This window comes from Quercus robur, chromosome 5, assembly GCF_932294415.1.
Source record: "Quercus robur chromosome 5, dhQueRobu3.1, whole genome shotgun sequence".
Taxonomy (NCBI): Eukaryota; Viridiplantae; Streptophyta; class Magnoliopsida; order Fagales; family Fagaceae; genus Quercus; species Quercus robur.
The window spans coordinates 20,669,978-20,681,954 of record NC_065538.1 but is presented as its reverse complement, the minus strand read 5'-3'; the positions used below and the strand labels follow the sequence as shown (position 1 = coordinate 20,681,954).

The window sequence follows — 11,977 nt, the reverse complement described above, 5'->3', positions numbered from 1 at the left end:
AGTGACGAAATTAATATAGCAACAAAAAATTGTTTTAGTGACGAAAATTTCGTCACTAAATATAGCAAAATTTTGTAAGAAATGGTTTTAGTGATGAAAAATTTTGTTACTATATGTGCCTGGATTTTCTTAAAAATAGTTTTAGTAACGAATTTTTTCGTCACTATATGTACCCGAACATAGTTTTAGTGACGAAATTATTCGTCACTAAATATGATTTAGTAAACTAAAGTATTTTTAGTGACGAAATATTTTCGTCATTGAATAGTGTTTTTAGTGAGGAAAACATTTAGTGACGAAACGTTTTTGTCACTAAAAGTTTTTTTTTTTTTTTAAATCAAATCGGACTTTTAGTGACGAAATTTTTCGTCACCAAGACTTTTAGTGACTGGGCTACAGTAACGAAATGAGTTTCGTCACTAAAAGTCTAATTTCATCACTAAAGGTCCTTAGTGACGAAAAATTGGATTTTTAGTGACGATTTTTTTCGTCACTGAAAATACTTTTTTTTTTTTTTTTCCAATTTTTGAATCCTTCAGTGACAAATAAGTCTCCCCTTCCTTGATCACCAGTATCGGGTCTAAAAAGATAACAACATAGACAATATGCAGTATCTTTCGTAATGCTATATTCCAAGCAACTAGGATATTCTTTGAACCACAATGGATTAAATCGATGCTTTGTTTTGCCAAATTGACTTTGTGTAAAATCATGGTCAACTGGTTGACAAAATTTATTTTGTAGATAATGCCTTCTAATTTGATCTCTTTCATTAGGATGATAGTTAGAAATTTTTATTCTTAAACTAGGATTCGGGGGAAGATTTGCAACATCCTCTTCGATATGAGTTTGTTTAGGATTTGATCTAGACTCATTATTATGACCAGGATTCCCCATAATCTCAATTAACTACGAATATATATGTCATATCATTAAAATAAAGAAAAATAATTACCAATTTATGATTAAGAATAATCAAATTAAGAGATCAATATAAATAAAAATAGATTATACATATAATTTGAATTATAAATTCATGGTTAAGAATAGTCAAATCAAGAGATCCATCTAAATATAAACAGTTTAAACATATAATTTGATTTTTCAAAAAATTAAATAAATAAATAAATCAAAGTAAAAGTATTAAGAGTATGCAATATACTTGTGAATATTTGAACGTGATTTAAAGACTTTTAAAAATCCAGTTTGAATGTTTTTAAAAACTCCATAGAAACTCTAAGGTACAAACCGAAAGAGACTGGTATCAAAATAATTTTTTTTTTCTTTTTGATGGGAGGCATGCTTTGTTTACATTATATATACACTTTTTTTTTTCAAGAGTTCTATTAGGCTGTTGGTTCTGATTCCTATTCCGTGTAGGTGCAGCAGTAGTTTTTTTTTTTTTTTTAAATCATTACCAGGTGGGACCCATAGTTTTATATTAGAGATGTAGTACGTTTTTGTTTTCAAAATTCCATTAGGTTGCTGTGTTCAAACTCCTATTCCATATAAGGCTTGTTCTTTTTTGTTTTTGTTTTTTGTTTTTTGTTTTGCTTTTGTTTTTTGTTTTTTGTTTTTTTTTTTTTTTTTTTTTTTTTTTTTTTTTTTTTAAATCATTACTAGGTGGGGTCCATTGGTTTTATATATTAGAGTTGTAGTAGGAGTAGAAGTCTACTGAGAAAAATATGTCGTAAATTGAGAAAAAGTTAAACAAGTTAGTATATATACAACCCAATAAAAAGAAAAGTTTTTTGCCTTTATGTCAAGAGGGGCAAATAAGACATTTTAGTTCAATATAATATTATTATTAGTGAAAATTTTGAAAGTTCAAGGAGGGCACCTTCGCCCCTCCCTCTGCCCCTATACAAAAGTGCCAAATCAGTGGGTATCTTGAAGGAGATGCCTAACATCTACACAGACTCCTGGTTTCAGCACAATGGAGAGATTGCTGAACTTAACAAACTGATCAATGCCACATTGGATGTTATTGAGCACATCTTAAAGTTGGAAGACCTAGCTGTTAAGTATGTTGAAGAGGATTTTTCGGAATTGCCAGAAGCAGCCTTGCACTATATCCCATTATATGTTTACTATGCTATTGACACTATCGCAGCTTGCACAAGTCAAATGTATTGCCTCTTTAACGATAAGTAAGTCTTTTGCCACTGGAATTTTGTATATATGTTGAATTCATTTGAGTAGAATTTCACTACCATAACATATAATTTGGGTTTGACATAAAGTGAGTGTTCATCACTTTTCTTTTGCATCTCCTTCTTCTTCTTGTCTTCTTCTTCATCACTTCATCTTCTTCTTTTTCTGCTTCTTCTTCACTTCTTCTTCTTCTTTGCAATATGGGTTTCGATGATTCTTTATGGATTTGTATATGGGCAATATGACAAGTTTGGGTTTTAGATTTAGGATGAGTTTGACAAAGGAATAGAGTCAGGGAAGAGAGAGAATCAGTTGGCAGAGATGAAGAGAGAGAATTTGATAAGAGAGGTGAAGAGAGAGAAATATTTAAAAAATTAAATATATTGGGTTATAGATTGACCCCGGTTAATTAATTTAATTACCTAAGTTTATTAATTAGGTCAAATTATATGCAAATCGTGGAGGCACCAACAAATTACCAAATAAACTAATAAGCAGTGAAAAATAAATAACACGGAGATTTGTTGACGAATGGGGAAAATCTCTCGTAAGGCAAAAATCCCACCGGGTGAATTGTAGGTCACCACTCCTAAGAATCCACTAACCAAGAACAAGCGGTTACAAGTATAAGGAATCTCACCACTACCCTAGACTATCTCAAAATACCAACTTATAGTTGAATCTTTCCACCAATCTCCAATTGGACTTGTTCTTGTAAAAAACTTCTTCATATGCATGGATCCCAGTACGTGACTAACTCCAAGCAATTGAATGATTATTGTTGGCTACAAAGTTCTTCATTTTAAAGCATGTTGAAGATCTGGAAGCACTTAGTTATAAAACCCGAAGACACAAACACAATAGCTTCTCACAGAGAGTGTGAGTTCTCAAATTGTGTTTCTGTGTCTTTGATGACTTTAAATTAAGTCTTTTATACGGTCTAGGGTTGTAGAGGATGAAACCCTAGCAATCCAAGTCATCATGGGCTGAAATTCAGATCTGAGAATTCTGAAATCGTAGATCTTGATAAATCGAGCTTGCGTCGAGCTTCTTCTTTAAATCTTGATAGATGCTAGTGTCGAGAAATACTAAAATCATTTGTTGAGGGGAAATTTTTTGATGTTCCCAAATAGAAAATAGGGTAGCCAAGCCGAAACTCGACGATGGGCCCTTGAAATAAAGCCCAAAGGCTTTTGGTGTCGTGTAAGCCCGCCCAAGCAAGAGATGGAGGTTGCACCCTAACAAGAAGATAACAATAAAGCACAATAAACATGTTACTGCTGTTAGTTTGTTATAGTATTAGTCCTTTTACAATATCATAGTTCAAATCAATTCTCTAGTGGTACGGTATTATCTCCAGCCAAGGGTAATTTTAGGTTAATAAGAGTGTTTACATGGTAAAAATCATATGTTTTCCTTATTATTATTAAGTCAATATAAGGGAAAAACTTCCATAGTTTCCAATACATTATGGCCTTCATCATAATAATACTAAACAAGGATTAAAGACTTTATAGTTACAAATACATGAGGAAAAATAGGATGGAATGAAGGGAGAGAGAGATCCCAACTTAGTGCAACAAGTATTAAACTAAGATTTTGATGAGTAGATGTGCATAAGGCATGAATGAGGTAATGTGGGTTGTTCTGAGTGAGTGGGATGGGATTAACATTGAGGTTAAGGCTTTAGTGAGTAGTGGGCTAAACGGGGATGGTGAGCTTAAGGAGAGCTAAACCACTAGTAAAATGGCAAATAGATCAGGAATTTCAGAGGGAGTCTATCCCCCCTTGTGGGCTGAGATGCTTTTGCTTTTATAATGGAGTTTTAGAGAAGCATTAATTAACAAGAATCCAAAAAAACGTAGGATAGATTTAGGGGAGCCAGACAACTGCATTAATAACCTGGATTTGGCCTAAAAATGGGAGATTTGTTTTTGGGGCTGCCTTGCTTCTTTGGGTAATGGTGGGATTTTGGAGTGTTTGGGGTAATCTTGCATTAAAATTTTTAAGGTTAGCTCTACCATTGTAGCTCACTTTTTAGAATTGGTGGTGCTAAAAATAGCTATTTAGCACCACCAATGCTAGGGCTCTTATAGAGCTACAATGACTCTTCATGTGTGGAGAGCTACTGTAACTCTTCAAAACATTTTCAACACTTTGAAGAGACTGTTGGAGTTCGTACTCTCCCAAATGGATGGAAACATTATTTTGAAGAGTCTCGTGATGACATTATTAGGCCTAGTGAGATGTTGAATATTTTGGTTTGGGAAAATAGAAAGGGCTAAATATTTTAGCCCCCAAAATTCATTTATAGTGCTACAATGACTCTTCATGTGTGGAGAGCTACTGTAACTCTTCATAAAAAATTTCAACATTTTAAAGAGACCGTTGGAGTTGGTACTCTCCCAAATGGAGAGAAACATGATTTTGAAGAGTCTTGTGATGATATTATTAGGCCTAGTGGAGATGATGATCATTAAAAAGAGAAAATTTCAACCTAGAGCTTGAGAACTCTAATAGGTTGATAAAAATTGTATACTTGAACTGAAGGTCACAATTATTCTTTGAAGATTATGGAAAGAATTAAAAACGAAGTATGCTACAATTTGATCATAACTATCACAAATGTGTATTTCTATTAAACACGAGAATTATAGACAATGTTATGTTTCAACTTTCTATAACAAGATTATTATAATTTTTATTTAAAAATAATTGTTTATAAATTTACTATATAAAAATTTTAAGAAAATAAAATTATTAAGTAAAATTTGAACTTACTTTGTCCAATTGCGTCATCTATTATAGTTTATAAGTAAAATATATTGCAATTTTGAATATATGAACTTTTCACTAGAGATGATTATATAATATATTTGAAAAATGTATGCTTCTTTTTAACTTGGCACACCCTTAGAGCATTCTCATCAGTCTGTGTAAAATTTTCTATCTATTTTAAAATAAAAACCCACTTTTTCAATTTTACACATTCACTTGTCAAAACATCCCACATCAGAATAGCTATTTTACATCAAATTTTATTAAAATATTAATTTTTAATTATTCTCCCAAAAAATTTCTCTCCCCTCCTTAGCCAAAAACCACCCCTTCAAGTATAAAACAAAGTCTTCAACTCTAAATCAACCTCTGTAATAGATAAAGATACAGCCAGCTCTTATCTAAAATTCATATTGAGGATAAAAATAACTTCAGATGATGTATTTCAAATATTTGTTTTCAAATAATTTGTTGCGTATGTTCTCATAGCCCTATCAACCAAAGTTTCCTACAAAACCCAAAACCCATCTCAAAAATCAAATCTTACACAAAATTTCCAACAAATCTTAAATAAAACCTAGGTTCTCAAATATAAAAAACCTAAAACCTAGATTTTTAAGATTCTCAAATATCAAAACCCAACTTTTGCGTTTCCAGCAAAACCCAAAACACAACAAAATTTCCAACAAATCATACCCATAACCCTACAATTTTAGGCTATATACTATGAGAAAGAGAGAAATTGCAAACTCTAAAAATCACTCATCCACCAAAATTACCGCATCTAAACTTCCACACATACCAAAACTCCATTGATGAACCAGAAAAATTTCGAAGCCCAAGAATGAAGGTGATAAAATATTTTAGTATGATCTCCAACTCCAAGCCCAGAGAAGCAGAATCAAGGAGACGATCTTTCAAAGATGGCCATAGATGATTGTTGCTTAGACAAAGAGAGTGTGTGTGAAATTGAGAAAGAAAAGGCTTCGGAGCTAGAGGAAAAGAGAGAGAAGTTGAGAACAGTCTAACTTGGTGAGAGAAAAAATAATAAAAAAGTGAATGCAAAGCTATAGTAATCATGTAAATTAATATACATGGTTTTTTTAAGCGATTGCTGTAGCAACAATGGAAATTTGCACAAATTTAGCTCCACTGATGTGGGTCATTTTTGGAGTAAAATGTGTAAAGTTGTCTACTTTTTCTATTTTGGAAGGACTGATACGATTGTTCTTATGCTTTATGTCTAAACTCAAGAGGTCTGTGCTTAAGTGTGCTTGAAACTTTTAACTACATTGTTCCGTGTATGGATTTGATTTGCAGTGCAAGCATTTTATTTTAACTAAGCAGTACAAGATTGACTACTATGGAAAGGTTTAATTATTGCAAAGACAATTGCTACAGCCTACATGTCTCTCCACGAAGAACATTTTTTTTTTTTTTTTGGGTTTATTTCACACACACCACTAAGGAATTGTTGAAAGCCGTTAAATTCATTAGTACTTGGAATCAATTGTTCATGTTCTTTTACCATTTTCTTCATTATGTTTTTGGAATAAAGATGTCATTAATCATATTATATATATTATTATTCAATGTTTTAGTCTAAGATGGTGCCACTTTATATTATAACTGAGTAACTGACCAATGCTCTTGTTTTCTTCTCCTCCAGGTGATTCTACTCCAACACCATCAACTGGCTATCCCATAGATCTTTCTCAAAGTATATTTCCATATGAAGAATTAGCCATGGCAACTAATGGTTTCTCCGAGAACAACTTTATTGGTCAAGGTGGTTTTGGTCATGTCCATAAAGGGGTCCTTCCAAATAAGAAAGTGGTTGCAGTTAAACAGCTGAAATTGGACAGTAAACAGGGAGAGCGTGAGTTTAGGGCGGAAGTTGAGGTCATTAGTCGTGTCCATCACAAACACCTTGTTTCATTGGTTGGATATTGCATTTTTGGGGAACAAAGATTGCTTGTTTATGACTATTAATGTATATTATGTTATGGGCTTTAGGCCCAACTAGTTTACTTGTTTAGCACACTTGTACTTGTACTACACTTTACTTGTACCCCACACATAGGTTTACTTGTACTACACACATATGCCTCTTATATAAAGGCACACATGTATATTCTTTTATTACGAAATACAATACAATCATTCTGTATTTCTAACATGGTATCAGAGCCACTACTCTAATCCTTTGGTGTGCCGCTCTTAAGCAATCTTGTCTTCTTGGGTGTCATCTGCAGCCGTTGTTGTGAGTAGCACCGCTGCCTCCACCGTGACTTCAGTACATCAAAGACCACTGCCTTGCCGCCACCACCGCTTCCGCTTCTCCGATCAGACCACAGATTGCACCATTGGAAAGTAATCTCTTTGATCTACCTTTCTGTGAAATATCGTCTTCATCGGACCTTCCACACGCCACTATAATTCTCAGCGTTATTGGCACGCACCTCCACGTGCCGCCAATACTCTTCACATGCCATCACGCACCTCCTCTCTCCGTCATGCGCCTCCACGCGCTTCCACGCGCCAGAACTCGGTCCGCTGACGTCATCATTAGTGCCACGTCAGCCCTAGTTGCATCAGCATCTACTCATCTGCTGACATCAGCGCCACATCATCCTGTGACTTCATCTGCTGATCGTTGACCGTTGACTTTGACCAGCTGTTGACTTTTCTCCAAGGTTGACTTTTTCAATCCAGGTTCTCCTTACCCAGTTTTTCGCGTAGATTTCATTTTTGCAGTTTGTTTTTGCATATTGTGTCTCTAAATGGATAAAAATGATGTTTTTCTTCCTCGCCCCATCAATACTATATTGGAGGGGAACAAGAATTACTTATCTTGGTCTCAAGTTATGCGCAGTTTTCTCAAGGGTCGCATGCTCTGGCATTACTGTATTGGTGCAATCGTCATTCTTGTCAAAGGAGCAAGTGAAGAAGATGCTGCCTTCCTTGGTCACATGATTGAATGGGATAGTCACAACCACATGATCCTCATATGGATTCGGAACACTTTCATTCCCTCCATCTCCAATCTGTTGGGCAGTTTTGATGATGTAAAATTAGCATGGGATATGTTGGCCAAAAGGTACTCCACTACTCACGGCTCCATGAAATATCAGTTAGTGGTTGAATTACATCAACTCAGGCAAGAACCAGGGCAATCCATCAATGACTACTATGATCAGCTTCGCTTCATTTGGAGCCAAATTGACCTTTCTGATCCAACTTGGGCATGCTCAAAGGATGCTCAGCAATATGCTTTCATCAGAGATGATTTTTGCCTCTATGAATTCCTGATGTCCCTTCACAAGGACTTTGAGCCCATTCGAGGTCAACTTCTAAATCGCAGTCCTGCTCCCTCTCTTGATACTACTGTGAATGAGTTGGTTAGAGAAGAAGCTCGTCTTGCAACCCTTCAAGCTCAGAATAAGCTCAATGTTTTGGCTCTTACTCCTTTTGCTTTGCCCATAAAGCAAACTCAGCACTTAGGTGACTCCTCTGGCTCTAGCAATCGTCGCAAGCAAACCAACAAAAAGTTCTGCAACTATTGCAAGCATCCTAGTCACACCATTGAGACTTGTTACCGTCGCAACAAATCTACTGTTGTTGTTGCTAATACTGAGTCTACTCCATCGATGGCTTCCATTTCAGCTGAGTCCCAGTCTTCTAGATCTACTATCAACCTCTCTCCCACTGAACTACAGGAGATCATAGCTCAGGTTGTTCGTATGGCTGGTAATGCATCTCTTTCCACTACTCTCTCAGTTCTACCCGGTAAGTCTCAAACTTGGCTTTTTGATTCTGCCTGTTGCAATCACATGACACCTCACTCATCCTTATTCTCCAAACTTGACCCTGCACCATATTCTCTGAATATTCATATAGCTGATGGTTCCACCATGCATGGGAATAGTTTAGGTTTTGTTTCGACCTCCAACCTCTCTATTCTTGGAGTCTTCCATGTACCTGACCTATCCTATAATTTGTGCTCTATGGGACAATTAGCTGAACTAGGTTGTCGCCTTATTTTTTACTATTCTGGGTGTATTGTGCAAGATCCGAGGACGGGACAAGAGTTTAGGACCGGCCCTAGAGTTGGGCGTATGTTTCCCGTGGACAATCTTTATCTTCCACCTGTTGCTCCTATTTCTGTTGCTGCTGCAGTTTCTTCCTTACCGTCTCTCGCACTTTGGCATTCTCGTCTTGGTCATGCATCATCTTCTCGGGTACAACAATTAGCTTCTAAGGGTCTGTTGGGTTCCATGTCCAAAGACAATTTTGATTGTACTTCATGTCAGTTAGGAAAATAGCCAGCTTTACCTTTCAATAATAGTGAATCCATTTCTAATAGTATCTTTGAGTTAATTCATTCTGATGTTTGGGGACCTTCTCCTGTTGCTAGTATTGGTGGATCTCGATATTTTGTTGTTTTTATTGATGATTATTCTCGTTATAGTTGGATTTTTCCTATGAAATCTCATTCTGAAATTTTACTAATATACAGCAACTTTGCAAAAATGGTTGAAACACAATTCTCCAAACGTATCAAAACTTTTCGTTCTGATAATGCTCTTGAATATACTCAATATGCATTTTAAGCTCTGTTACATTCCTATGGCACTGTACATCATCTAACTTGTCCAGGTACCTCTCAGTAAAATGGTCGAGCTGAAAGAAAACTCCGTCATATTCTTGACACTATTCGTGCTCTTCTTCTTTCTGCCAAAATTCCTGCCCCATTTTGGGGTGAAGCTACTCTTCATGTTGTACATGCGATTAATCGCATTCCAAGCACTGTCATCCATAATCAGACTCCGTATGAGCGTCTTTTTGGGTCACCCCCTAACTATCATCACCTTCGCTCCTTTGGATCTACTTGTTTCATTCTTCTTCAGCCTCATGAGCACAACAAACTTGAGCCTCGATCTAGACTTTGTTGTTTCCTTGGTTATGGTGATACTCAAAAAGGGTATCGGTGTTATGATCCTGTCTCTCATAGACTTCGTGTTTCTCGTAATATTGCCTTTTGGGAACATCGATTATTTGTTGAACTCTCTCACTTTCGTTCTTCCCTGACTACCTCATCTGTTTTAGAAATATTCCCAGATGAGTCTCTTGTTCCTTCTACAAATACTTTTGATCATTCTTTGAACTTCTCTCCAGATATTTTTTATTCTTCTCCTAGACAGGTCGAAGATGAACGGGTTGATGACGAGCTATCCCACCTTCGGCCTGGGTCCCCTGCTCCTACTCCGCCTGAGGATCCTTCACAAGACATTCCGCCTCTCCACTCAACACAGGTAAGATCCATTCCTCCACATTTACTTGACTATCATTGTTACACTGCCCTTGCTACTCTTCATAAGCCTCAGACCTATCGTGAGGCCTCCACTGACCCTTTATGACAGATTGCAATGAAAGAGGAACTTGATGCATTAACCAAAAACCATACTTGGGATCTGGTTACTCTCCTTCCTGGACAGTCTGTAGTTGGTTGTAAGTGGATCTATAAGATCAAGACTCGCTCTGATGGGCCCATTGAGCGCTACAAGGCTCGTCTTGTTGCAAAAGGTTTTACACAGGAGTATGGGATTGATTATGAAGAGACTTTCGCTCCAGTGGCTCGTATCTCCATTGTTTGTGCCCTCTTAGCTGTTGCTGCTACTAGTAAATGGGATCTTTTTCAAATGGATGTTAAAAATGCCTTCCTTAATGGGGATCTGAGTGAAGAAGTCTATATGCAACCTCCTCCTGGCCTCTCTGTTGATTCAAACAAGGTTTATCACCTTCGACGTGCACTTTATGGCCTTAAACAAGCTCCACAAGCTTGGTTTGCCAAGTTCAGCTCCACTATCTTTCGCTTGGATTACACTATCAGTCCATATGATTCTGCATTATTTCTTCGTCACACTGATACAGGCACCATTTTACTTCTTCTATATGTGGATGATATGATCATAACTGGTGATGACCTCAGAGAGATTCAAGAACTCAAAGATTTTCTCAGTCAGCAGTTTGAGATGAAAGATCTTGGACATGAGCTAGTATCTGTCTGCTCCACGATTAACTCACTGTGCTGCTGTTCTGTGCATACTTCAATACCTGAAGGGCACTCTCTTCCATGGCCTTTTCTACTCAGCTCAGTCTCCTCTTGTACTTCGTGCATTCTCTGATGCTGATTAGGCAGGAGATCCCACTGATCGCAGGTCCACTACAGGTTATTGCTTTCTCCTTGGTTCTTCCTTGATTTCTTGGTGAAGTAAGAAACAAACTTTCGTGGCTCGCTCCAATACTGAAGCAGAATATCTTGCTCTTGTTGATACCACATCTGAGCTCCTTTGGCTATGATGGCTTCTTAAGGATTTGGGTGTGTCCACATCCTCTGCTACTCCCCTTAATTGTGACAACCTGAGTGCCATTCATATTGCTCACAATGATGTCTTCCATGAACGGACTAAACACATTAAGATTGATTGTCATTTTATCCGTTATCATCTTGTCCATGGTGCTCTCAAGCTGTTCTCCGTATCCTCCAAAGATCAACTTGCAGATATCTTCACCAAGTCACTTCCTAAGGGACGCACTCGTGATTTGGTTGACAACCTCAAGCTGGTCTCACATCCACCTTGAGTTTGAGGGGGGCTGTTAATGTATATTATGTTATGGGCTTTAGGCCCAGCTAGTTTACTTGTTTAGCACACTTGTACTTGTACTACACTTTACTTGTACTGCACACATAGGTTTACTTGTACTACACACATATGCCTCTTATATAAAGGCACACATGCATATTCTTTTATTATGAAATACAATACAATCATTCTGTATTTCTAACAATGGCTTTGTCCCAAATGGTAACTTGGAATATCATCTGCATGGTAAGTCATTTTCTATAATTTCAATCTTCTTTGGGGCAATTTCCACTAACTTATCTTTGTACTTTAAAATGGGATTTGCTTGGAATAAGGGAAAAAGATGTTTGTTGATTTTAGGAGAATGCTTATCGTTGTTCATATTATTAGAGCCAATA

At 36.6% G+C, this 11,977-nt stretch overlaps 1 protein-coding gene across 1 annotated transcript; it reads left to right on the top strand.

The window, feature by feature from the left end:
* Positions 1 to 1,899: 1,899 nt before the first annotated feature.
* Positions 1,900 to 6,924, top strand: LOC126727961 (proline-rich receptor-like protein kinase PERK1). The gene is made up of 2 exons (XM_050433856.1): positions 1,900 to 2,122; positions 6,602 to 6,924. The coding sequence occupies exons 1-2, from the start codon at positions 1,900 to 1,902 to the stop codon at positions 6,922 to 6,924; spliced, it is 546 nt and encodes a 181-aa protein (XP_050289813.1).
* The last annotated feature ends 5,053 nt before the right edge of the window (positions 6,925 to 11,977 follow it).